Genomic DNA, 25,965 nt, shown 5'->3' with positions numbered 1-25,965 from the left:
ATTATTTGTCACGACGAAAGCATCCGGTATTCCAATTAATATTTTCGAGATTACTGATTTTGATCTTAAAGCTGATAATTGCAGAGCTCTGCGAGGAAAAAAATACAAATGAAACAGGATTTGCGGTGAAACAGGGATACAAATTGAACAAAGTGGATATATCAAAACCATGATTATATTTATATGGCAGTTGTCTCTAATTAATAATTAATTAGCGCAATTTTAAATAAAAAATTTTAAAGGTGTCATTAGTTCTCAGTTTACTTATGAAAAACTATAAAAAAAGGACTACACTAGCGATTGCCAAAGTATCGAAATTAAAACAACGTAGCATATGTATAAGAATCGAGTTTACTCTTCTACTTACGTACATTATTTTGTTCTAATTTTATATGATATTACTCGCAAGTATTAGAAAGGAGATAAAATACAAACATGTTGAGCATGGCAAAAATTAAAAGTCACTTATACGTTATTATGAAATATTATCAAGAGCTCAAGGCTGCAGATATATCATTGGAGAATTTTACAGAGAATTACTCTCTTCTATTTTAATTCTGTTTTTACTTTTAAAAATTACTTTGAAGTGGATATTGAAGATCTGATACTTATTTATCTGATATTTATCGCTTTCTCATTTCCTCTTTTTTTATCCGCGGTGTTTAATCATATATTTATCTCGATTAAAAGATATAGGAAATTCAATACACGCAACGAGAAACTTAAAACTTCAAGGTAAGGTACGAGATAAAAAATTGTTAACGCTTGACGATTGCGACGTGAGAAATTGTAAAAGAGAAGACTACTTTCGCATTTTGTAACATAAAATTTCAATTTTTTTAGTCCCTCATTTCTGTCGCATGTTCATTAGTGCGCTTTCCTTAAATTTTGGTATCATGTGATCCGACGTTGATTCGGAATCGAGAGGACTGGTGTGCCGCGGGCAGACGGAACCAGATACAGTCGCGCGGGAGCGAGAAAGAGGAAGACCGTATCCGTCGCGACGCCGCGCGTCGGTGTCCGGTCTCGTACGCGCTCGAAAATAGCACACCGAGCCATCCCGTCGCCCCCGCCCGCTTCCCGTGGACCGTGGCGAACTATTATGACGCGTTTTCCATTCATAAATAGGGTGGCACTTGTCAGCGCGGCGGCCATCTTGACTACGCGATCGCGCGAGCTCCCGTCGACACGTAACTCGCGGTCGCTCGCGCTCGTCGCGAGAGATCGACGGGACATTAATCGCGCGTGCGCGGGATTATCGTTGATCGCACCGTGTTTCACGGATCGACGCGGCGCGACGCGACGCGTCGAACGGAAGTTGCAGCGAGCAGCGCGGTGGTCGGTACGCAGCGCACAGCTGATCAGTAGCCTCGACGGACGGTAGTGGCACGGCTCGTCGTCGCCTCTCGAGTACCTGCGCGAGAAAGAACGCGAACGCGGTGCGGCATAACGCGAGAGCGCGGAACAACGAGAAACGGTGTAAGAAAGGCAAGAGAGAGTTTCAAGCAGCGCAAGACCGGTGCGGACGGACGCGCGTGCCGCGATCGTGTACGGTGACAGGTGAGAGAGCCGAAGAGCGCGACGGGGAGGGCAACGCGGAGCGCGTGGACACGGGATCCCCTCGGCGAGCGACCGCAGCACCGTTGGTCCCTTCCTTCTGCCACGGACGGAGTGGAGGTGTTTGTCGCGACGGGCGGAGAAGGAGGAGGAGGAGGAAGTGGAGGAGAAGAAGGAGGAGGAAGAGGTGTACACCAGCATCGGAGCCTGCTCGTCGGACGTCCCCGATGGTTGCCGTCCGGTGAGTTCAAACGCCTGCTTCTCATCGATTAAAGTTTTCGATCCGAAAGCGGCGCTCCACGGCGATCGTCGACGTCGTCGTGGCTGACGACGACGACGGCGACGGTGATGGCGACGGCGATGGCGACAGCGACGACGACGACGGCGGTGGCGTCGGCATCGGTCGTTCTCTTGGCGTCGAAAGAGAGAGAAACAGAGAAACGGAGGAAGAGAGAAAGAGAGGAGAGCGCACAGCAGAGCGCGCTCTGACTTTTACTCGCGGTGGCGGGCACCCCACGCGGCACGAAAATACACCTGCGATGGTATGCACCGGATGGATACGCGCGCCGCAACAACAATGCGCTCGCCATGCGCGTTTTGCAAATTCGGACGGGCGTCGAAAGCCGTCGTTCGCTCTTCAGTCGCGCGCTCGTGTCGGTTCTCTTCGGCTGCACGTTATCGTTCTAATTCTATCTGCCTCTTCTTCCGTTAATGTACATCCGTCACGGTTTAAATGCGGAAAGTGTAGCCTGGTGCAGCCGAAAGGAACGGTAAAACGGTCTACGAGAAATGGTGCGATTATCTTTGCCCAATGTCGGCGTCGGGACATCGAGATAGGAAACGTACGCCGGCGTCACGCCGGTCGCACAATCGTTGCGCAAACGATACGCGATAATGTTGCGAAGCGACTCGTCGCCAGATATCCGCCGGTATCCGCGCCATGAGTTAAGCGGGTAAGGATCATGCGTATGATCTACATGCGATCCTCTTTGCGAGACGAGCGTATGTACACGAGCGAGCTTGGCTCAGTGTATCGGCGATCGATCGAGGGTTTTTGATGATCTCCGCTGGCCGGTTTTATGGGAAACGTTTGTCATGACGAATTTCGCGTTGCGAATTAAACTATCAAATTAAATGTGTCACATATAATTCTTATCTTGCATAAATCATCTTGACTTTTGTTACTTAGCTAGTTAGATATCTTGTTCCTTGGAATGCAAGCGCTATTTCGATTGCAAGCCACTTTCTGATTGCAAGTTCCTTTACGACAAGCAGAGCGTAAGAGCAGGGAGAGAGGGTGAACTATTCATACATGCGTACACGTATATATGTGTTAGTTGCATGACAGCGAGCGTGCGGTCGGTCGCGTTACTGCATCAATTTAACGTTCCGCCGTAAAACATATGTATCGCGTGCCTGTCATAACAAGCTCGTGTTGGAGCGTTACGCCTCTCGCTGCGCCGGTTTATTTAAAGTCGAAGTACATACTAGCGACGATTGGCCAACGGGCACCAGGTGCCCGTTTCCTGCGATTGAGACGTCCTGGGGCGCCGATTGACACGCGCGTCGCCATGTTTCATCCGCGCTAAATTTTACCGAATTCGTTTCGCTAAAATTCAGGACCATAATAATGTGAAAACGGCACGAATCGTGGCAACAGTAATTCGTGAAATTGTCATCTCGATCACCGTGACACGTTGCGCTTTCAGTTTCGTAAATAAGGAATTCGCGAATTAAAATACCGGTTTTCTAAATCCGGCACTCGGAATCTCGATCGATTTAACCATCGTAGCTGTATCCGGTACGTTATCACTTTGACCTAATCATGTATCATTTAGATTCCGAGTGCAAGGATCTTTTTGAGACTACTTTCACTACCGAAATGCCGATAGTGGAAAAATATTTATTGTGCAACTAAACAACAACGGTTGTGTAATCGCCAATAAATTAATCGTCAAACGCGCTCCGCGATTTCGCTTAATAATTCAATTAGGACGCGCGCACGTGGCAACAAATGTCATAAATACTCGCGACGGGTGAAAGGTTTCATTGTGGGATATAATTGCATTCATGGAGTCTCATGAGATTTGAATTTAAATGCCAATCGATGTTTATGCTTAAGCGAAAGGGCCATTTAAAGAGCCATGGATGTCAGTCTTTATAAGAGGAAGGCAAATAGTGCCTGCAATTGTATGAATCTCTTAAATCGCGCGTTTTCTCTGAAAAGTATCCTTTAGTTAAATTTCCAATTGATTTGATTAAAGATTTAAAGACATCCCGCGCGTAAAAGGCGGCGATTCTCGCGAGAAGAAAAAGAATATGATATTTTATCCTCGGCATAGGTGGCGTTTATTTTTGCCGCACAGTCGCGACTTATCGTACGGCTCCGCTTAACGTTAACGGTGCGTTCCTCGTCAATTATTATTCTTGGTTCCTTATTTTCGTCTGGTGGCTCGACCGACTTGACGCCCCCGACGTATGTTAAACTCCGACGCGGATTAGCTGCCGTCGCGTTGGACGCGCGAGACGAGGGAGCGTCGCGACGCCGTGACCAGGTTGCATCGACCGTTCGATGTCTGATTCGTTGACGAAACAGCTTCGAATGGTGGAAAATCGTAATAATAATAACGAAATTATATCTATAAAATCTGATGATACGATTTTTATAGAATTTTTTATTTAGAGACTCGTTTATTAAGGAAACATGTTAAATCAATTTTACAAGCTCTAATTGCCATTCAGATTTCATTGCGTTCGTTACGTCGCGTACGCTGATGAGATGTAATTTCGTGCAATTAGCTGCCGTGGCCGTGTCCAAGCAACAGGTGTCGTATAGTCGTGCACTTTGTAATTTTAGATACGTGCGATTCATCGTGCAATCCGCGGAAGAATGATAAGTAACAACGTCACGTGTTGCTCCGTCGAGATCGCAGGGAAATCGTTGCTTTTCTCCCGTAGAAAATTGTGCGTGATTGAATGTAGAAAATTATGCATTCTCTCTCTCTCTCTCTCTCTCTGCGCAAAAAATCCTGTCATCTTCGCTGTGATAACCGGCTGTGAAAGGCAGATTTCTACGGTGCTTGAAAATAATTCCGCGCGATGTATGTACAAAAGAAAAACGAGCGGATAAAAGAAAAGGGTGACGCGTGGAAATACCGGTGGTGGAATCCACCGCTTTTCCTCGTGTCTCTACACGAGGACCAGACGAAAACGGCCACGGTGCGTGTACGTGCGTATACGTGCGTGTCTCCTGGGTATTTCATGACACAAATATCTTCTCGGCAGCCTGGAATTCCGCTTTTCCTTTTTCGCTTGTCCCGACGCGAATAGCACTTTCGTTCTCTTAAAACTCTCCATCGTCGTTAGAATCGTCCCGGACGTGTTCGGCTTTCCGATAGTCGCTGTTTTTCCGTCGATGAGAAACTTTCCTTCATCTCGATGACGATTCTGCGTTCTCATCATCGGATACGAACGGGGAAACGTGGTGTTCCAATTTTGACGGGTTTCCTATCCATCATTTGTTGTTGCTCGCGATTTCTTGGACTAATTTAAAGCTAATAGCAATATGCGCTTGAGCTTCTGTTTATATTTCCTAGCAACTATTGCCGAGAGGAGTATGACGAGTTCGTTATCCGATACAGTAACATCCGATCACGCTCTACGCCAATGAAAAAGTATCTTTGGCACGAGTGGGTTGGTTTATTCGATGGCTGATTCGTGAACAGGGCCGGAACGAATTCGCGCAGCCACCATCTCGTCGAGTGCCCGTCTGCCCACTCGCATTTATTTGCATTTCGCTCATTCACGTATAGACTTGTTTTCGAAAATCTCGAGGAGAAGAGCGCCAAACTACTTGCCAAAGATCGCCGGCGAACGAGCTGAAAACACAGTTGAGCACAGTTGAGATAATCATCGGGCGCGACAGATGTGAGAAACTTGCTTTGTGAGACTTGTGTCTTGCAAGAAAGAGAGAGCAGTCGCTAATTAATTCTGCGTTCATTTTTTCGTCCTCCTTGTAGTATCTACACCTTCGAGTGCGGTAGCTGTGCCCAGAGAAATAGAGAGAAACACGGGTTCTTAATGGATGCATGTAAAACACGGTCTCTCCGTCTGCATTAAATTAATTAATCGGCTGAAAGGGTCGAAACGAGATAAGATGGAAATTGCACGCGCGGGATGGCACCGCGTGCCAATAAACGCTTTCCTTCTTGATTGATGCTTCGCTCACCTGACCCGCGGTCTTGCCAGGTGCGGAAGAAAAGGAAGCGACGGAGATTATTAATTCCCTCTAGCACTTTATTCCACCGCATGGCGACGCGCCAAGTGCGAATTCCGCGCGGCTGAAACTTTTTTACCCTGTCGAAGTCTTTTCCGATCGAATTGGCGTCGTGCGCGTTTGTTTGCCAATCGCGAGCTCGCGAGAACGCTTAAAGGCCGTCAGGCGTGGTAGCGTGAATCAAGTTTTTGAATCAAATAAAAAAGGAAGTCGACGGTAATCTCGACGCGAAAGAAGATGCATTTTTCTTTTCAAGAGTTACTACTATCGATTCTACTATCGATATTTTTCTTCAATCATGGCTGTCGTTTTTTTTGCCATATTTTTTATTGTAATATTTTATCATCAAAGGGTATCCATCTTTAATTTTTTTGAGATTATTTAGCTTTATTACTTTGTGTTAATTACACGACGCAATTAATTTAATTGTTCCACTTCTTTTTATGGTAATCATTTTATGAATAAAAATAGTCTTTTTCACAAGAATTATTGAGAAAATTTCATCACTATTAGCGAGAGCGAGCGCACGGCACAGCTCTCAGTGCCGGCTAATTATGTGGCACTCCTACGTGGCATGCTGCACAGGTGTCCATCGCCTTCCTGACGTAGCTGCCAATTTCACGATGTAACGGGTGTCATGGCGCGATTGCTCACGTGGGAGTAAATCAGAATTTCAAATTAGCCAGCGCAGATTTTGGCAGTTATCAGCGAAAAAAAACATGGAATGATTCACGCGTGCGTAAGCATACTACACATCTAGATATCATCTACGCGACATTATACATCGGATTGTGTGTGTGTGCGTGTGTGTACTTTCACAATTAAGACCTTTATTTTTCGCTACGTTTATCAGACCGATATTGATTGTATATGTTCATTTCGATTCTCGCGGGAAAATTAATGTATCCTCGCACGCGATTAAAAGGCAAGGGACTTGTCCCTGCGGATGATAACAAGAATTTCTCGGCGTCCAGAAACGAGAGAACGTCTTGGTTCGACTTATGCGTTACTCTTGAAAAATGGGTCAACCAGTCGCGTTTATAAATACGATAAGATATACCGCAGAGAGAGAGAGAGAGAGAGTGGAAAAGCTTCCCTCTTCCTTGCTTGGCACGACGAAGAGGCGAAGGGAAGCTCCGACTTCCAAGAGTAACGCGTCGCACCTGCCGGACTCGCGGGAGGGAAATAAATACGTGTACGGCACGACTGTTGCGTCCGCGCGTATGCGCTTTCGGCGCGCTTCCCGGTTGCCAGGTTCCACGGTCTCTCTTTCTCTCTTTCATCGTCATCGTCGCACGTGGCACGAGTCATCGAGAGTCCGTCAGCCGATCGCCGTCATCTTCGCGACTCCCATCCGCTTTCCACCAGCATCACGCGCGACGTCTCGCACGTCGCCGACAGATTGCTCCAAGTCGAAAACAAAGATCGTTCGATCTGGACGCGATCCAACTCGCTTATCCAATGAATTACAAAATATCCAAGCTCCTGGTGAGGAAAACTTCCGTCCGTGTCCGCGTTATTACGTGCGTTCTTGGCTCGTCTCTCATTAACACGACCGTAGGATCATCACGAGGGAGACGCGTTGGCGGGCTCTTCTTAGCGCGCGCGCGTGTCGGCCGTTCACTAGCTCAGCTCAACGAAGACTGGTGACCGATATACCGTATGCCGTATCTGGGATTCTGGGATACGCGAAGATCGATGATACGCTTCCGAGTGTAATACGTTAATACGTGGCACCCGCAGGTAGGCCCTGCCAGGAGGATGGGGGCCCACGATGGGGGAGTGCCACTGCTCTAACATCACTATCATGCAGCTGTTCCACGAGCTGAAGCAGCAGTTCCCCGCGCTCCCTGATCACGTCGTCTCCCAGTGCATCGCCCAGGTATACAGGTGGCCCTTTGCCCGCCCGGAGTGTGGCCCTGCATTAAAATCCTGGTTGCCGACACCGGCACGAATCACGAAAGAATCACCTCGCTAACTAACTCATCGTTCCTAACGATCGCCGCAATAAAACGACTAACACCGACGTTCACGACGTGTATACGATTCAACGAAGATCGAACAAAACCAACCATACGTGGCCTCCTTCCACACGCATCCTCTGCCTACCTCGTCCGTGTGTGCATCGCTGAATCCGCTTGCACGAGCGTGGAACTTGTGTGTACGTTATCCAAGTAGATAAGCCGCTCCAGATATCACCAGATGTGCTTTCCGGTTGCAGATTCTACAGTTGACTTCAGGAAATTCAGTTTCAGAGACTGAGGATACAGATGATAAAATCACCTTATTTCATTAATACCAAATGAATCTTGTTTTCAATAGAACTTTTAAATTCGAGCTTAATGCAAGATTGTTCATGTAAAAAATTGAGCGGACACGATAAAGGAAACCTTTCTCGATATTCAAATCGAATTTAATCAAGGAAATCGCGAAATTGAAAGGGGATATTCCGTGATCATGGCACGATGTGCATAAATCTTTTCCAACACGCGCGCGATCGCGCGACGCGATCCTCTTTCGTCAATGGAAGAACGCGAATTTGAACGCGTGGTATCTCGCGATATCTCGGTATCTGAAGGTTACTGACGTTGGCAAGTTCGACGTCAGCTGATCCAGGTACGTGTGCGTTACAGAACAGTCACGACCGGGAGACATGCGCGAGAAGCCTGCGGGCCACCCAGGAGTCCCGTCCGTCGCCGGGCGCGTTTCCACCGCCGGGCCCTTGCAACGTCGGACTGCAACATCCGGCGCAGCAGCAACAACAAGGAGACCAGATACGTGCGTCGCTGCAGCGTTGCTGCGCGATGAGCCAGGTGCAACTGCAGCACCAGCAACACGGCGGTGGGCGTCCTCATCGGCCGGCATCGCTGGATATCGGTATGACTCGCCGCTGCCCCCCCGCGGGTTGCACCCACGTCGTTGCTGCCACCACCGTCGCCGCGACGCCGGCGTCGAGCGGCGTCGTTACCCCCTCGTCTGCACCGGCTGTCTGCACGTCACGTGGCTTCTTCGATGAAAGCTGCGTCGTTAATAGCAACGGCAACAGCAGCAACACGCCGCCCGGCTTCGAGCTCAACGTCAACGTTGCTTGCAGTCCCGCAAGCAATCGCGGTACGAGGACCGAGCGTTGTCGTTGCTGAAATTGAAAGATCGTCATATTCGTAGTACATTTAATGCCGAGCGGAAGAGCCAAGCGCCGATTGGCATTGTGCACAATCTCGCTGATACATGGATATCTTGTAGAAAACATGAATATAAAAGGACATATGAGAATGAGCAACAACGTTAATTAGTTTTGAGAACATTGAGGCATTTGAAGAAAGACGACGATGTACCTTGCAATAAGGATTATAACAATTCATTATTAGATTCATTATTAAATCATATTTAATGAAGCATTGATATAAAGCGTTAAATATTTCCAACACGATTGAAATTAAGATAATGAGAATTAGATAACGATGGTATCGAATCAAAAGGGATCACGATGCGCGAAGATGTCTCGTTCGTGGTAACTATATGGGGAATTAGGAAGTCTTCGTTACGTAAAGAGTAATCGAAACAGATTGTCGTACAATTGTACGACGACATTACGCGCTTCGAAAGACCAGATTGTTATTCTTTTGCGGCGTGCTTTTCTGTATTGCGCATATTGTTAGAGATAGTTTTCAATCGCTATTAAGCTATGCTCTCATAATCGCTATCGCTACTTTCGACTATTACTGACAGTTTCATTATTGACTTTGACGCGGAGCATCGGTATATATACTAGTACACCGTCGACTTCTTTTGATTTTAGCCATCACATACAAGATCGATCGCGAGAATTAGCGAGGGAAATTTTCAGAATCACAAATCTAATTGTTTATTTTAACCGGCAGATTTTCGAACGGTACCTACGATCGGTGCCTGTAAACGAAGCGACCTTATCGTCGTGCCACGACCGCATTACGCCGAACCCCTGTTAGCCACCGGGAAGTCCGGGGCGCAGATCGATCACACGCGAAGTTACACCTCGGTCAGTCTGACCCTCAGGCCTCCCTCTTCCGAGCCGCAACCTCCGATCGACATCAGATCGGAGGGATCGAGTTTGACTTACTCGACATCGTCGTTAGATCCACGCGGTTTTCAAAGCCGCTTGCAGATCAGTATTGGTCCCGGGAACGTCGGTAGCGTGGCGGCGGCTAGGATCAGGCCACCTATGGTTCCTAACAGGCCCAACAGTCTGTTACCACCGACTCAAACTAGTCCGCAGCGGCCTCCTGGTACGTATTGCTTCAAAATAATTTGAAAAATTCTTTTGATATTTTATAAGATATTTTTATCTAGAAAATAGTCAAAACTTTGCGTGCGATTCGGTTTGAACTGCAATATTAACTTTATATATTAGTTATATTGGATCGTTGCATAAGTTCTTGCCGATTTTGCAATTTTTCTTTATTGAAGTGAAACAATCGATACAGCATAAATCAATCAAAGTATTTTCCCGACTTTTTCCCATCTTTGCCATCGGCAACATGCAAATACCACATCGAAAGAAGGAGTCATCTTTTAAGATTCATTTATCGATCCATCAGCAAGAACTTATGCACCGACGTAATAAATTAAATTTTTTAAATTAGCGCACCCCCCGCGAAATTCGTTGAAAAATCGATCGGTGATATTACTGATTGAGCGAAGAATAATTTGCGTGCATCGCTTTCAGGACTTCCGCCAGGACCACCAAGTCAACTTCCGAGACCTACGACGACGATGAGCGCGCCGAACACGCCGTCCGTACCGTCGACAACGAACATTGTCCCGACTTGCAGCCTGCCGACGACGCCTTCCGGACCCGCGACAAGCAGCAGCGGTGTCGCACCTCCTTCTGGCTCAGTTGGGGAATACACGCAGACCGCTTCCGATCAGAACCGATCGCCGTCGAGTCAAGGTAATATGATGATACAGGCCGTTCCTCCGCCCTGGCGGATTCTTCCCCGCGTTAACTTGCTGCAGAATCGCGCGCGAGTGTATATTTACCTGGAAGTCAGTCGGTCGCACGTACTGCGCCCACGCACGCAACACCGAGAACGATATTTACGCATTCCTGACCCCACGCTCCGGTCTATACATAGCCGCGCACCGCGGTTACAACTATGCGGACCACCTGATCCGGTTTTTCTTGACCGCGAGGGTATCCGCGCCGCTATTGACGCGTTTCCTGGACGCGGTTACATTAAACAATGCACGCGCCTGTATTCTGGCCGTTGTACTTTTACGCGAGAAACATTGATTGTTACGCCGTATGATGACGCGGCAAAATCGCAGTCGTTAATTCATGATACAAGTGTCAATAGTCGAACGAGAATGTTCTTACATCCCATCCGACGTCTCGTTTTCGTCGTCTCGCCGAATCGATGAAACTGTGACGAGCTGCGATGCGATAAAATTAAACGAATCGCGGCCGCGGCAATGTCATCACTCGCGAGCGCGTCTCACGCGGCGCGATAGAATTAGAAAGCCGCCGTAGTTGAAGTAAGCTTCTGAGGTAGTTCAGTACGTCTCGTGCGTGTGCACGCCGGTTAAAATTGTCGTTGGAATTTTTAGTGGCGGAGCACCAAAGAAAGTTGGTCGCGGAGCAACTGGCCAGGAAGGAGAGGCTTGCCAAGGAATTAAGGGCGGAGAAGGGACGACTCGAAGCGATGAAGAAGGAAATACAGGCACTCGCCCGACCGATCGACCCTTCGGTCTCTCCTCAAGTACGTAGAATTGTACGTAGAGACGTGTCTTGCTACTTGATGCGTATCTCAATGCGCGATTCCCGCAGGAGCTGAAAGTGAAACTGAGGAGCGAAATCTATCAACTGCAGGTCGAGTGCGACAGACTGGCCGACGAGGTGGATCAATGGTCAGACAGACGAGGTATTTCTCCCGTTTGTTACTTCCCATGATGTACGAAATTTCGAGCAGTTAGTAATCGACCGTCGTGCTTTCAGTACCACTGGGTGAGACCAACGAGGAGTTTTACCAGGGCATTTATACTGGCCAACCGTTGCCGATGAGACCACTGAACCCACCACCGTTGCCGAGCCAGCCACCAGCGTGGCGACCACAGCAAATGACGACGGCGGCCGACAATGATCGGGAGGAGCGAGGCGAGCCGTCGTGGGTCTGCACCATGTGCACCTTCGATAACCACCCACTGATGAGCAAATGCGAGGAGTGCGACATGCCGAGACTATTGAACCCAGGTGGCGGCAGTGCAGGTACGGCAGTGCACCAGCAACGCAGTAACTCGTCAGGTGTGGTGCCGCCAATTTCGTCGCCGTCGTCATTGTTGTCATCGTCGTCGGCGACTCGATTTGATAGTGTGCCTCCTCCACCACCACTCCAGCCACCTGGAATAGAGTAACTAGTCGCCTCTAACAGCATGTCGTCTGCCTTGTGATATATCTTCCGCCGAAAACTTGAACTCGAAGAGTGTTGAACCGTGATCGATCGATCGGGCGCGCTCACCGCCCGAAATTTACGTCGGCGCGATGGGGAGAGCGCTGGAACGACAGTGATATGTTTTATCGCACTCGAATAACTTTAACATGGTGTGAGAGTGTGCTTGTTACTACAAGTTGTTACGAGTATAATTATAATTACACATAGTTATACTTTTTAATACAATAAAGAAGAACAAAGTTGAAAATATTTTCAAATACCTTTGTTCTCATTTGTTTGTTCGAGACGTGTGCTGAGTTTTATGATATAATTATGCATGAATTAACGTTCCATTCGCGATTTATGTATTTTTTACATGGCACTTACTGTAAGCTGTTAACATCGTTGGTATGACATTGATGCTTTCTAGCGAAAATTATCGCCTTTCATTCAAGGTAAAGGATTTTATGTTCAGTGAATTTTTGTACGCAATTGTCGTTTCGCTTAATATTATACGATCTTAATGTCGGTCTGTTTTTGTTTTTGCAGGAGAAACACAAGATATTCATATACGAGTTACACATCATCACAATTTTTCGCCAAGACGTGAGTACGCTGCATAAATTATTTAACGAATTAAATCAGTAAAATTGATTCTTCACAAGTTTATCATTTCTTATATCATCTTCATCCGAAAATAACTCAAAGAAATTATTTCTTTCAGATACAGTGCACAGCTGGGTGGTATGATGTGAATTGAATTAGAGACCTTTAAAACCTGTACATATACGCAATTATTATTATTATTTAAATTAAATATACAAATTGTAGGGGCTAAGCTAAAGATTATAATAGAACATATGACTAATGTAATAATTTAAATTTTTTATTTGTAATTAGCATACACATCACGCGTAGTTAGAGTCGTTAAATAGATCGCTGTCTCTGTTTTCGAGAGTTAACGTTAAATGATTAATTGGATTTCTTTGCGATGATTATATTTATTTTTTTCTTTTTTCAAAATGATTTATATACATTTGAGTCTTCACGCAGAACAATGAGAAATAGCAATGGGAAAAAAGGTATATACTTGACTAAACGCTACAAAATTGTATCTTTTCCAGTATCTTCTTTGTACAAAAGTTATAATATATAAAATATAAAGTATTTCTAATAATTGCAACGGAACATTCTCCCATTATATGGCCGTACCCCGCTCCAAATTCAGCTTCGTCTCGCGAGTATACTCGCCGTAGAATCTCTCCAGCTTCTGATTAAATCTGGCGTTGCGCTCGTTGATGTAATCGATATCAGCGTCATCGTTGTGCATCCTACGTCTGCTGTACTTCTCCCTTTTCGCAATCCTGTTAAAGAAAAAAAATGCTCGATGTAATATAATTTTTTTTATCACATCATTAACATCCTTAATCGTCAACATTATACTTACTGTTTCTCCAGATTTTCGACCATCTTATCGACTGCTTCCTTTTTGTCCTCGTGTAATCCATGCAATATTGTGTTTCGGTCGCCATAAAAAGCAGGTCCCAGTTTCTCCTTCGCTTTCTCGTACACCTCCATGTCTGGCTTAATGTTCTTCACCAATCTATTGTAGGAGCGTATTGCTGCCTGTTCGTAATCAGAAAAACCTGGATCTGGATTTTGCTTGCTCCTCTTTTTCCTGGCTATTCTCTCCGCCTCAGTGGCATCGATATTCAACAGTTTCTTCCGTTCGTAATCTTCTCCCTGGAGAGGACATTAAGTAAGTAACGAATATCGAATATTTAAACAAACAGAGTAGTGGATATCAATACCTTGGTCTCTGCTTCTTTCCTGGCTTCTTCATCTTGCATTATCCACTCAGCCTGTCTCTTGCGTGACTCCCAGTTGGCTGGTAATTTGTTTCTCTTATCCTCTTCTATGACCTCCTTGTGATTTTGCATTCTAGCCTCGTTCTGGTAAATTAATACATTATATTGTAAACAAATCGCGACGATAAATTTAAAATGAAAACGACAAATATTCTTGATGCATTGGAAGAATCAAGAGACAACTTTTAATACCATTTTAGAAAGCAGAAAAAAAGTATACAGTTAAATATAAAGAAACTTGAATCTTCAGCTTTAAATTACTGATAAAATGATATTAGTTTCCGTTGCAACAACACTGACATTACAAACTTCTATAAAAACATTTCTTGAATAGGTTAGAATTCAGATTAATTGCAGATACGAATCAACTCACTCTTTTAGCGTGCAGTTCTCTGAGCCGCTTCAATCTTTCCTGGTGCTTCGACATCGCGGATTGCACGGATGATGTACTCGCTGCAGCATCACTCATTTTCTGATTAAATGAAATACGATGTCAAGCTTGTACGCGATAGAAAATCAACCATGGACTATATACTATACGCAGTAGTACAAAGTACAAGACTTCGTCTGATCCAACGTTAAGGTTAAGTTCCATTTGGCATAGATGGCACCACGGCTCCGCGTGACGAGTTTGCGACTCGCAATTAATTCCAATAGATGGCGCTGAAGCCGGAAATTGCGGTTGTTAGTGGTACGTGAGATAAAGCGGGCCTAGGCGAGCGAAGGCGTGCGCCGTGCGTGTGCATGTACGTCGTGCCCAGTCGTGCCGCGCAAGAGGCAAGAGTGTGTGGAGCTTGCACGTACGAGACACGCGAGAGCGAACTAGGCGAATTGGAAGGTGACATGGAGACTCTCGAGTCGAGTCGCGTGTGCCGTCTGTGCGGTCAGCACTCCGGCATCGCTATCAACATTTTTGACGAGAGTGAGAATCATGTCAGAAAAATCAACGCCGTGCTTCCGATTATGGTACGTTATTACGTTCTCGCTCTCTTTCTCCCTCTCCCTCTCCCCCTCCCCCTCCCCCTCCCTCTTTCTCTCTTTCCTCCCTTGTCCTCTAACGCTCCTCCACGTTTACGCGGGTGCTCACTTGGATGCTCTTTCGCGCTCTCCGCTCTCCCACGCCGTCTTTTCGCCAATTCTCTCCCTTCTGTTGGAGGGTACATACGCTGTTACACGGCTGCTTCGGAGCCTATATATATGTATATGCATCACTCGTGTGCACACAATATTGTTAATGCATGTAAAGCGTTTTTCCAATCACCGTGAAATATAGGAGGTATTTTGTTTTAACATTTCAGCTACATTTTCCGTTTCGTTATTTGTAATTTTCCCGCTTTCGTCTTCCCTTTCTCAATGTTCGCATAAATGCATATGTGTATTAATTTGTTTTTGCTGAATACAACAAATACGCAGTGGAGAGAATGGAACTCTCGCGCGTTCGCAAGCGGGCGTGAGAGCGACGAATTTTAGGCGGCGAAGTGATCCGCACGTGTCCTTCCGTACGAGCGAAACGTGTATCTGTAGCCACGTGCGGAATGCTATACATACCAATAAATTATTCGCAAGGATGAATTTTCATGAGATTTCTAAGAGATTATATCGTAAAAGTGAGGTTATCGGCGGTTTCGTACGTTCCGAAGTTTATTGCGTAACTTCAAAACAAGTTCGAATAATTCTAACAATTCATCGGCCCGCTGGACCGCGAGGATTAGGTGAAAGAATTTTTCGATGAGTATGACGTTTCTTTAAAAAACGCATTTTTATCGAGTTTTTATATTTTTTCGTTTCTTTTTGTTTAAAAAAAACGCAGGATTCCCCTTTCTCTACACCTTACATTCCTCCGTTATCTATATATGGATACGTAAATGTCCGCATGGGTTCCATCGTGGGTGATAGTTTTAATAATTTAACAGGGAATGACTTCGTTAACTATTTATAGAAATATTGAATGGTAATGGAATAAAATATCATTTGTGTAAAATATATATTAATGTAAGAAACATAATTAATATTGTATCACGGGCTCACGTTCGAAATTACTTGGGCAGCCTAAACGTTAATCTATTTGCAATTAGGGATTGCGCGAAATAAAAAAATTCTTCATTTATTATTTTATATTATTATTTAAAATTCCATTGCACCTTAATGCTTTTATAACCTTGGTTTTGCATCATTTTTAACAATAATATTTTTCACAAAATTCGGAATTAATTATTTTTTTTGCGCGTTGAAATGTTTGCAGATATTGTGCTTGAAACTAGCTGATCGTGGCGATTTTAAGATAAGATAAGTTCGAATTAAGAAGATTAAGAATTGACAGACTTGAATTGGTCAGACTTTGCAATTATATTTTGTCATTATCTTGCAATTATTTGACATATTGCGCGTTGATCTAATGTTTATTCATAAATAAAGATAAAAAGAAGGCCATTGTGTGTTACATATTAAAGTTGCAATAACAGTCAGATTGTGCATAAAGAACTTTTATGAGTTGAGAGATTTGCGTAATTACTGTTTCATTAAATTTTAGTGTATTATATTCATTATGTGCTCATATTTCAATGCTCTTTTGTATTTCATATTTCGATATTATTATATACGTAACTGTAAGATTTAACATTATAATTATTATAATTTTATAATATAATTATAAAAATTATAAATAGAGAATATTATTATAAAATTATATATTATAAAATAAAATACAAAATAAATGCATTACCGAATTACATGTAATTTTTCGGTAGTATCTTGAAGCAATTTGCTGCGATCGCGAAAGCATTCGATAATGTTAATGAACGGAAATTTCCAGTCTTACTATTTACTAATAGATCATACGTGTATATAGTATAGTATTATATATTTACTTCCAGCGATGCTGAACATTTGCTTACTCTTTTTTTCTTGTTTGCCATTAAACTATTTAATTCCCTGGTTACTCTGAGAATTTCATAAACATCGCGTCTCATTAATACACGATTCGTTAATCATTAATAATCACGAATCATTAATAAACAATATAAGAAGTTATTTTTAATTTTTAATAAAATTTGAAAAGATATAAACTTTTTTCGGCCTATGGAAATAAAAAAATAATACTATTACATTTGGGAGCGGACTAGGCAAAAGTAATATGAATTTTTCAATCGCTCTTTTGAGTCGCGTCTCGCGGGGATCGCGTTTATATACCTGTGCACTGTGCGTTTTCCACAGGTGCACGAGATGGATCTACTGCCCAAGCAGATGTGTCACCGTTGCAGCTACAAGCTGGAGGAGTTTCACAAGTTCTACGTGGACTGCCTGAAAACGGATGCGGCGCTCAAGAGTCAGCTGTCGTGGATGCGCAAGGGCCACGTCAGGGAGAAGATCGGCGTACCTATGGTGCACATCGAGAATGTGAAGATCAAAGCCGAGCCACTCGATTACGACGTGTACGAATTGGAACCGTTGGTGGAGAATATCGACTACATCAACTCGATGAGCTCGATGGCGTTTCCGGCTAATGGCATTCACGATGGATTAACGTACGCAACGTTCTCGCGCTGTCGATGTTGCTGTGATAAGCAGAACCAAAGCAGACCAAGAAGGATGACTACGGCGAAACTTCGCCAAGATTACGAGAGGCCAGTATCCAAAGACGACGGCACGGTCGCAAACGGCTCGCGAAAGAGTATATTCAAGGATATTACCAAGAACACCACCAGATTAAGACCAGTCAAGAGGAGTGTCTTCCCGCAAGTCCTGTTCCCGGATTGCCCGCAGAATCATTTGCCGCACGTCGATGCCGTTGGAGACACGCAAAGTTGCCTGACGAGCACTAGTTTAGACATTAAAGACGACGTATCGTTAGCAGGAACGCGAAATCATTCTTACGATAAACTAAACGAGCTTCCTGAGGATCGGGCGACCTCTGCAAGTACGATAGTGCGGAATCTGAGACCTAGGAAAAATTTGGTGAATTACGCATTAAGTAGAAAGAGAACGTTGGGTGTTGTTGCTCAACAGCCATCCACGGAGAACAAGTTGAATAGTTTTGATCCGAAAGCGGCAACAAATTTCGAGCTGACACGGCAGATCAAGGTGGAGCAGACGGACGAGTTCGAAGGACGCAGTCGCCTGAGACCGAGGAAAAATGTGGATTACCAAGAACCGAAGAAGAGGAAAGGATCGGAGTATCGCGTGAAGAGACGCAAGATAGATGACGTAGAACAACCGAGTTCGAGGCTGCACCCGAGAAATGCAGACATATTGAACAACATTGCAGAACTCAAGATAAAGCAAGAGGTTCTGGACAATTTAGAGGATACGGTACTGGTTGAAACGACCGGCGCGAGAACCCGATTACAAAATAAATTTGCAAGCATCGGCAATTTACAAGCGAAGATCGAAACACCCGAGACCGATGACAATGCCTGTTTACGGAGAGACATGATGCGCTACTTCAAGTCGGAACGACCACGATCTCGGGAGAAATTCTTGTTGGCCAAGAAGAAATCGTTGTCCAATATCTTGAAAAACAAGCTGGCGAGAACAAAAAAGACGAATCAGTTTGCCGCAGAAAACTATTCTCCGAAGTGCCTGAGAAGTCAGGATACCTACCTGAGAAATGGTAAGACGAGGAGAAATGACTACGTGGAGTGGTCAGTGAAGAGGCTGCAGACGAGAAAACTGATAGACGCGGTCAATAAGCGTACGAAGGAAGTGCCAGCGATGCTGAAGCTCGCCGAAAGCATCAAGTATTACTGCGAGGCGTGCAATGTTAGTTTTATGACCAAGGAACTGTACAGATTACATAAGTGTTATTACGAATTCTTGTGAATTTTCGAACAAAGTTCAAACTAAGATTAGGATAACGGATATGATGGTGCATAATAATGCTAAAATAAAATATGAAATTAGTAATTGAAATGTTAGAATTCGCATTTCGATGATGCATAGGGAAACATAAGGATTAAGGATTCTTTCGACGATTTCTCATTTCTTATGGAGTATCTTGCTTGAGATAAGATGCACTCTGTTAAGTTCGTACAAGTTTAAGTTCCGTCATTATAAAAATAAGGAGATGTGGTTCATAAAACGTGCCTCTTCATGCAAATTTAATTAGATTCTCTTTTTTTGTAATATTGAAACAACTTTCTTTTTTTATTTTTATTTTTATTTCGTCATGAAATCGATCATTTTATCAAGATTTTGATCAAGTAAAGATAAAGTAAGCAATGTTTTATGTAAATATTGTTTATATATGTTTGTTTATATATAATATATACTATATATAAGTATATATATATATATATATAATATTATATATACATTATGATCGTTGTTATTACCTTGATATATCATTTATTGTACACGAAGATCTATGCATGCTTATATCTTGTTTGCAGAATTACATACGTTTAACATTATGACAATTGTTGCAATATACGCTTAAGATTTTATGTAGGAAAATTCACGAGTCGCCTTCAAAAAAAAAGTAGATTTAGGAATATAGGTAGATATCTATTTTATGAAAGACCAGAGGTATATATATCGATATTTGATGAGAAGAATGTGATATGTGTATAAAAATAATAATTAATTCTTGGAATAAGTCTATATTGTGTAAATCGATCGGATATAATTAAAAATTACTACTTTAAAGTTTTGCATCTTAACACAACCGATATTTTAGTGGTTACTCTATCATAGAAATGCAATATTGTTTAAGAATCATTGATATATATTTTCTTTATGCGTGAATATATAATTATAAAAGTTCAAGATTTAAATTTACTTATTAATGTTATAATAATACAAATGTATAAATGGGTTAAATAATTAATTACACTTTGTTCTCAAATATGTCATTATTACTAATATAATATATTATTACATTAAATTTGTAGTAATTAATGATATAAAGTGTATTAATTTATATATTTTATTTATACAATTTCCTAATATTGTTGCAATATTCTCCGAATTATATCTGCTTATACATAAATATTATTTAGAACATCTATCTTTCTCATGTGAATAAATTGGTTAATAAATGTTAAATTGTATATATTCGTTAATCATAATTATAATTGTGTAATATCTCCAGAATTGTACAATCATTGTCTTAGTCTCCCTTAGTTACCCGCTACTTGTCTTTTTCATATTTCATTGTAATAAATATAAGAACATATAAATATATGCAATATATTTTTTAATATCATGGATTACGTAATAAGTTTCGTATTTTTATATAAAAGTTCGTATTTTGATATAAAATTAATTCGGTTTGCATAGCTAAGCTTCTCTAAATGTACTAATTTTATTTGATATCTTCAATGTCACTGTTGTCTTTGAATTTTTGCATATATGAATAGAAAGAGTAGCATGAGCACCTGCAGAAAAAATTCAAGGGGGGGGAGGCAAAACCTTAAGTTCCTCTAAAGATAAGAAACTCAACTAACAAACAAGAAAAATTTTCATTTCGAAACTTATTATATATAATTTATGCGTATTACTTATTTGTTGTTTATTTTCTTTTCGTTTTTTTTGCTTATGATTTAGAATTTTAACATTGCAATTTTCCAATTTCAGGAGGGACAACTGCTTTGCCACCCTCCTTGTCCTTCCCCTCCGGGCGCCCATGAAGAGTAGATTATAATATAAAAAATAAAGTATGAATACCATTATAAATTATTTCAAAAAATGTCAACTGCAATGATCAATTCTATCAAAAACGTTGATATAAATAATGCCACACACAATCTTGAATCAAAGAGGAAAAGAGGAGCAGTATATGACACATGTACTTGTGTACATTAAAAAAATGTATAATATAAATTAATGCCACATGCAGCTTGTAAACATTTCTTTTAGCGATGAGAAGAAAGAAGGATCTCAACTGAGGAAATTGGAACTCATATCAAAGAAACTATATACATCAAAATTGCCAATAACGCCTTCAAATTGTTTTCAGAAGGAAAAAACATCGTTTGCCAAAGGCTCGTTGGCTTATTTTTTGGCAATTCAAACTGATTAATCAGATAACAATCCACAAAATTCAAATTAATCGATTCACGCCGAAGCGCCAAAACTATCGATTGTCCCAGCGTTATCTGGTGTCTAGGGTAAAAGTCGATACCCTGGCTTGCGATACGTTCATATAGATTTGTTCTTCCATGTTCGTTGATGTTCGTTGCCGAAGCGAGTAATCGTGTAGCGTCGTGAATAAATAATATAAATAATAATGGCAGACGAGGAGTTTGATGCAGACGAGTAAGTATGAAGTTTTTGACGATAATTGAGTGCATTGATATCTGCAATTCTTTAGTACTTACATTTACTGGACAAAACTTTCTTTAATAAATGTTATTCCTCTAATAACTTAAAAAGTTAGGTTTTAGTTTGCCGTATCAACTGTTTACAGTATTAATAGATGATTTACATGATAATAATATATTGCACGAAATATCTGTGCATATTAGGGCAAATTGACCGACGTATTAATGCACTTGATTTATAGGTTAAGGTGCTGTATTTTTTCTTACTCGGACGCTTTTATTTTATGTTATTGTGACGTAATTTGTGTTCATTCGGGCATGAAAAATAATTATACAGATAAACGACTCGTCAGGAATTTAATTCTATTTACTCTGCAATTATCCGTATTATCGGTAAAGATCCAGTAACTAAACCGTATGTTAGGGATTAAACAATTAACCTTTTCCGCTATTATTCTCATTTGCATGGTCTTTAAAGAAATCTGACTAATTAAAGACTTAAAACTACGTTTTTGTAATATGATTTACAAGTATCCATCATTAATGCATTTATTTATAGAGTCGCAGACGATTTCGACGATGTAGATGATGATATGGAATTAGAGCCTCAAGAAGATGAGGCTCTAATTGAAAATATCGAAGTGATAAATGCGAATGAAGCTAGTGGTGGCGTCCAAAGATCAAAGAGGATAACCACAAGATACATGACAAAGTATATATTTTTTCTATAATATAAAAGCATAATTATATATATTAATGTATCCATCCAATACACTCCACAATGCAATTTAATGTTGAATTTTTTCTATAATATAATAAAGAAGAATACTTTTTTACGTAACCAAATGTACTTGTGTTTGAAAAAAATGCAAAAATTTGTAAACTCTACATTGTGAAATATGTTTGTAAATGTGGATATTTGGATAACATTAATACATCTTGCAGTAGCAATATTGCATTTTATACAATTATTTATTTTGTAGGTATGAAAGGGCAAGAGTGTTGGGCACAAGAGCACTACAGATAGCGATGTGTGCCCCTGTAATGGTAGAACTGGAAGGCGAGACGGATCCATTGCAGATTGCAATGAAGGAATTGAAGCAGAGAAAGATTCCCATAATTATACGCCGTTACCTGCCCGATAATAGTTATGAAGATTGGGGCATTGATGAATTAATTATTATAGATCACTAATTTCAGCAGTATATTATTATAAAACTAAATTGTATCTTGTAATGTGCATTTTATTAAAGCTAATTATTTGTTTATTTTCATTTTTCTCTTAAAGTTAAATCCATATATAGTGCATAGAAAGTCGGAGAATTCAATTTTTAATTTATCTTTACCCAGCCACAATTATCCATGCGCAGCTTTTAGAATCATATGAATTATGTATTATATCCCAATTATGCAAGTTAATTATAATCCTTTACTTTAAAAGAAAGTACTAATTTAGTGGCAATTTAAAGAGAATCGTGTTTATGACAAATATTTAAAGAAACTTCAAATTTTATATAGAAGCCGCTGTATGTTCTATGCGTATCTAGAGTCGTTTCAGTATTGTGACTTCGATATAATTTTGTAAAGATTAATTGGATCAAAGATCGAAAAATAACCAGTTTTTTTTATTAAAAAATCGAACATTCATTAATTAATTAAATATTACTCATCTCTAAACTTTGAATATTGAGAGTACCGAATGAAAGGTAGCGCATATATTTAGTGCAACTGAGTGCAATAGTACAGAAAGTGCAAGTAGAGATCGTTGACACGTGTCGATTGTTGTTGATTATCGATTTCTTCATTTATTTTATTGAGCTGAAGAAAACAGTACTTATGAACAATGTTACGCAGAAGTCGTTGCGTATTGAAGTACTCTCGGCCCTTTGTGAGATGTTTTCACGAAGAAGCGTCTGTTATTGGCAGTACTCCAGATACTAATTCATCGATTTATCAGGTTAGGAAGTGACTTTGTGTGTGTTGTGTAATTTGTCATTTTCGTGTATTTTTTATGATGCTTCTACAGATTTATATTATTATAAATAAATTAGTACACGCGCACATACACATCGCATTATGAACACACACACATTAACGCGCGCGCGCGTGGTGCATTATGTATGAGCACACACACACACACGTTCTCTCTGAGCATATGTGCATACTTTAAATTGTACAAACTTGTTATTTAAATATATTTTACCTTTCATATATAAATATAAAATATGTATGATATATATATAAATATAATTCTATTTTGTTTTACATTTTTTATGCTCTATTATATATCAGTATATAGTAATCGTATATTTATCATTATTATCATTTTCAGGAGAATTATGGACAAATGAAAGCTCTTGTTTCTAAATTGAGAAATACTGTGGAAAAGATTGCCGAGGGTGGCGGACAGAAAGCTAGAGAGAGACACGTGAGCAAAGGAAAACTCTTGCCATGGGAGCGAGTAAACACACTTCTAGATAAAAATTCACCTTTTCTAGAGTTTTCACAATTAGCAGGATACGAGATGTACGGTAAAGAGGAAGTACCAGCGGGTGGTATCATAACTGGCATTGGCAGAGTGGAAGGGTAACCCACATGATAAGATTAATATTTTTATTTTATATCTTATGCTTTTGCAACATTTTATATTTTGAGATCTTCTTTATCGGGTATCTGTTTTCAGCACTGAATGTTTGATAATAGTAAACGATGCTACAGTCAAAGGTGGTACTTTCTATCCCATTACAGTCAGGAAGTATCTGCGAGCTCAAGAAATTGCGGAGGAAAATAGATTACCTTGCATATATCTAGTCGACAGCGGTGGAGCAAACTTGCCCAGGCAGGCTGACGTGTTTCCTGATAAAATGCATTTCGGCAGGACTTTCTACAACCAAGCAAACATGAGCGCTAAGGGAATTGCTCAGATTGCGGTAGTTATGGGAAGTTGTACGGCAGGTTCGTCATTGTTAATGAGCTCCCACTTTTTTATTTCATGTGCAGACTTCTTATTTGCATGTTACATTATTAATATCCAATAGTTAATTACATTATTAAAATATTTAATGGTAATTTTAATTTTAATTACGTTATGATTATCTTACAGGAGGTGCTTACGTTCCTGCAATGGCAGATGAGAATATCATTGTCGGCAATCAGGGTACAATATTTCTGGCTGGTCCCCCACTCGTGAAAGCTTCGACCGGCGAAGAAGTCTCCGCGGAGGATTTGGGAGGAGCTGCGCTTCACTGTCGGTAATTGTCTTAGATACCGTATTGAAATTATTTGCAAGCACTCAGCCGTGCAATCTTGGAACTTCAGACAGTCTGGCGTGACCGATCATTACGCGATAGACGACACGCACGCGCTGCATTTGGCGCGTCGAGTCGTGAAGGATCTGAATAAGCAGTCGCCCATGGACGTGAAGATCGCGAAAAATATCGAGCTGCCGGCGCATGCGGTCGATGAGATTTATGGCATCGTTGGGACGAATGTAAAACGCCCGTACGACGTAAAGGAGATCATCGCGAGGATTGTGGACGGGTCAAAGTTTCACGAGTTCAAAGCGCAATACGGTGAGACCCTGGTCACTGGATTCGCAAGGATTTATGGATATCCTGTCGGCGTGATCGCAAACAACGGTGTGCTCTTCTCTGAGAGTGCCTTGAAGGGGACTCACTTTATACAGCTTTGCGCTCAGAGAAAGATTCCTCTGATCTTTTTGCAGAACATTACAGGTACGATCACAAATACATCCCTGAAATTTTTCGCATTAATATAAATTTTTTTTATACGTAGGGTTTATGGTGGGAAGAGATGCAGAAGCGGGCGGTATCGCCAAAAATGGCGCAAAAATGGTGACTGCGGTAGCCTGCGCGCAAGTGCCAAAAATTACTATAATAATTGGGGGTTCATACGGAGCCGGAAACTATGGTACTTGTTCTACTTTAATATTTTTTATTTTCAAAAAGGTTTTTATAAAATATAATCCTGTGACAGGAATGTGCGGCCGATCTTATTCGCCGCGTTTTCTCTACTCCTGGCCGAACGCTAAAATATCGGTGATGGGAGGAGAACAGGCAGCTGGGGTACTGGCGCAAATCACGAAGGACCAACGCATGAGAGAGGGCAAACAGGTATGACGCAACTTCATTTTCCGGCACGCAAAAATTCTATTTTACACGTCGCGATTTTGCAGTGGACTCAAGAGGAAGAAGAGAATCTCAAGAGACCGATTATAGAACAATTCGAGAAGGAAGGCAATCCGTACTACTCGAGTGCTCGGTAAGTTATCACAGAAAAGGATTAAATTTCTTTTCACTTATGTGAAAGGGAATATTATTCTAATATTTTTTTAGACTGTGGGATGATGGTGTGATCGATCCGGTCGACACGCGACTTGTGCTCGGTCTGAGCTTATCCGCGTCTTTAAACGCACCTATACCTGATAGTAAGTTCGGGATTTTCCGAATGTAATACGCGTAGATGTACAAACATATAAAACTATGCTTCGAAAGTGCCATTATTATTGTTAAACGGTATACGGTTGTTTTCTATATTGTTTTAAAAAACAATGAATGGATTATATATTTTATAAGAGA

General features: G+C 41.7%; 5 protein-coding genes across 13 annotated transcripts; 4 read left to right on the top strand and 1 right to left on the bottom strand.

The window, feature by feature from the left end:
- The first annotated feature begins 127 nt into the window (after window positions 1-127).
- LOC105283447 (TGF-beta-activated kinase 1 and MAP3K7-binding protein 3) lies at window positions 128-13,412 on the top strand. 8 transcript variants are annotated; one of them, XM_011346212.3, is made up of 10 exons: window positions 128-1,798; window positions 7,577-7,715; window positions 8,467-8,944; window positions 9,715-10,098; window positions 10,539-10,763; window positions 11,420-11,571; window positions 11,640-11,733; window positions 11,808-12,077; window positions 12,790-12,846; window positions 12,971-13,412. In XM_011346212.3, the coding sequence occupies exons 2-10, from the start codon at window positions 7,608-7,610 to the stop codon at window positions 12,988-12,990; spliced, it is 1,788 nt and encodes a 595-aa protein (XP_011344514.1). In that variant the 5' UTR covers window positions 128-1,798; window positions 7,577-7,607; the 3' UTR covers window positions 12,991-13,412. The 8 variants fall into 8 exon arrangements, with proteins under 8 accessions (XP_011344514.1, XP_011344513.1, XP_011344512.1 ...); XM_011346211.3 differs by having other exon boundaries at window positions 12,965-13,412; XM_011346210.3 differs by having other exon boundaries at window positions 11,808-12,113.
- On the bottom strand, window positions 13,253-14,669 carry LOC105283446 (pre-mRNA-splicing factor syf2). The gene is made up of 4 exons (XM_011346205.3): window positions 14,482-14,669; window positions 14,052-14,192; window positions 13,688-13,983; window positions 13,253-13,604 (listed from the first exon to the last, which is right to left on the bottom strand). The coding sequence occupies exons 1-4, from the start codon at window positions 14,575-14,577 to the stop codon at window positions 13,439-13,441; spliced, it is 699 nt and encodes a 232-aa protein (XP_011344507.1). The 5' UTR covers window positions 14,578-14,669; the 3' UTR covers window positions 13,253-13,438.
- Window positions 14,670-14,739: 70 nt separating this feature from the next.
- LOC105283445 lies at window positions 14,740-20,193 on the top strand. Its single transcript, XM_011346204.2, has 2 exons — window positions 14,740-15,074; window positions 17,322-20,193. Exons 1-2 carry the CDS (start codon window positions 14,853-14,855, stop codon window positions 18,924-18,926), a joined length of 1,827 nt encoding a protein of 608 aa, XP_011344506.2. The 5' UTR covers window positions 14,740-14,852; the 3' UTR covers window positions 18,927-20,193.
- Window positions 20,194-21,222: 1,029 nt separating this feature from the next.
- LOC105283449 (DNA-directed RNA polymerases I, II, and III subunit RPABC2) lies at window positions 21,223-22,677 on the top strand. Its single transcript, XM_011346215.3, has 3 exons — window positions 21,223-21,362; window positions 21,927-22,079; window positions 22,351-22,677. Exons 1-3 carry the CDS (start codon window positions 21,334-21,336, stop codon window positions 22,559-22,561), a joined length of 393 nt encoding a protein of 130 aa, XP_011344517.1. The 5' UTR covers window positions 21,223-21,333; the 3' UTR covers window positions 22,562-22,677.
- Window positions 22,678-22,806: 129 nt separating this feature from the next.
- LOC105283448 (methylcrotonoyl-CoA carboxylase beta chain, mitochondrial) lies at window positions 22,807-25,963 on the top strand. 2 transcript variants are annotated; one of them, XM_011346213.2, is made up of 9 exons: window positions 22,807-23,324; window positions 23,700-23,953; window positions 24,051-24,322; window positions 24,471-24,618; window positions 24,686-25,101; window positions 25,163-25,297; window positions 25,364-25,500; window positions 25,563-25,648; window positions 25,723-25,963. In XM_011346213.2, the coding sequence occupies exons 1-9, from the start codon at window positions 23,211-23,213 to the stop codon at window positions 25,838-25,840; spliced, it is 1,680 nt and encodes a 559-aa protein (XP_011344515.1). In that variant the 5' UTR covers window positions 22,807-23,210; the 3' UTR covers window positions 25,841-25,963. The 2 variants fall into 2 exon arrangements, with proteins under 2 accessions (XP_011344515.1, XP_011344516.1); XM_011346214.2 differs by lacking the exon at window positions 22,807-23,324 and having other exon boundaries at window positions 23,703-23,795; window positions 23,866-23,953.
- The last annotated feature ends 2 nt before the right edge of the window (window positions 25,964-25,965 follow it).

This window comes from Ooceraea biroi, chromosome 1, assembly GCF_003672135.1.
Source record: "Ooceraea biroi isolate clonal line C1 chromosome 1, Obir_v5.4, whole genome shotgun sequence".
NCBI classification, from domain to species: Eukaryota; Metazoa; Arthropoda; class Insecta; order Hymenoptera; family Formicidae; genus Ooceraea; species Ooceraea biroi.
The sequence above is the reverse complement of the archived record's forward strand: the minus strand, read 5'-3'. Positions and strand labels throughout refer to the sequence as shown.

What these genes read in the sequence shown, in the direction of transcription:
- LOC105283445 (XM_011346204.2), top strand. Translation starts at nt 14,853, where the DNA reads ATGTACGTCGTGCCCAGTCGTGCCGCGCAAGAGGCAAGAGTGTGTGGA. An exon ending in ACGCCGTGCTTCCGATTATG is followed by an intron (nt 15,075 to 17,321) that starts GTACGTTATTAC and finishes CGTTTTCCACAG; the next exon opens with GTGCACGAGATGGATCTACT.
- LOC105283449 (XM_011346215.3), top strand. Translation starts at nt 21,334, where the DNA reads ATGGCAGACGAGGAGTTTGATGCAGACGA. An exon ending in GAGGAGTTTGATGCAGACGA is followed by an intron (nt 21,363 to 21,926) that starts GTAAGTATGAAG and finishes ATTTATTTATAG; the next exon opens with AGTCGCAGACGATTTCGACG. An exon ending in ACCACAAGATACATGACAAA is followed by an intron (nt 22,080 to 22,350) that starts GTATATATTTTT and finishes TTTATTTTGTAG; the next exon opens with GTATGAAAGGGCAAGAGTGT.
- LOC105283446 (XM_011346205.3), bottom strand. Translation starts at nt 14,577, where the DNA reads ATGAGTGATGCTGCAGCGAGTACATCATCCGTGCAATCCGCGATGTCG. An exon ending in GGAAAGAAGCAGAGACCAAG is followed by an intron (nt 13,984 to 14,051) that starts GTATTGATATCC and finishes TGTCCTCTCCAG; the next exon opens with GGAGAAGATTACGAACGGAA. An exon ending in GTCGAAAATCTGGAGAAACA is followed by an intron (nt 13,605 to 13,687) that starts GTAAGTATAATG and finishes TTTCTTTAACAG; the next exon opens with GATTGCGAAAAGGGAGAAGT.
- LOC105283448 (XM_011346213.2), top strand. Translation starts at nt 23,211, where the DNA reads ATGTTACGCAGAAGTCGTTGCGTATTGAAGTACTCTCGGCCCTTTGTG. An exon ending in ATACGGAGCCGGAAACTATG is followed by an intron (nt 25,298 to 25,363) that starts GTACTTGTTCTA and finishes ATCCTGTGACAG; the next exon opens with GAATGTGCGGCCGATCTTAT. An exon ending in GCATGAGAGAGGGCAAACAG is followed by an intron (nt 25,501 to 25,562) that starts GTATGACGCAAC and finishes GCGATTTTGCAG; the next exon opens with TGGACTCAAGAGGAAGAAGA.
- LOC105283447 (XM_011346206.2), top strand. Translation starts at nt 7,608, where the DNA reads ATGGGGGAGTGCCACTGCTCTAACATCACTATCATGCAGCTGTTCCAC. An exon ending in TCTCCCAGTGCATCGCCCAG is followed by an intron (nt 7,716 to 8,466) that starts GTATACAGGTGG and finishes TGTGCGTTACAG; the next exon opens with AACAGTCACGACCGGGAGAC. An exon ending in TAGTCCGCAGCGGCCTCCTG is followed by an intron (nt 10,099 to 10,538) that starts GTACGTATTGCT and finishes CATCGCTTTCAG; the next exon opens with GACTTCCGCCAGGACCACCA.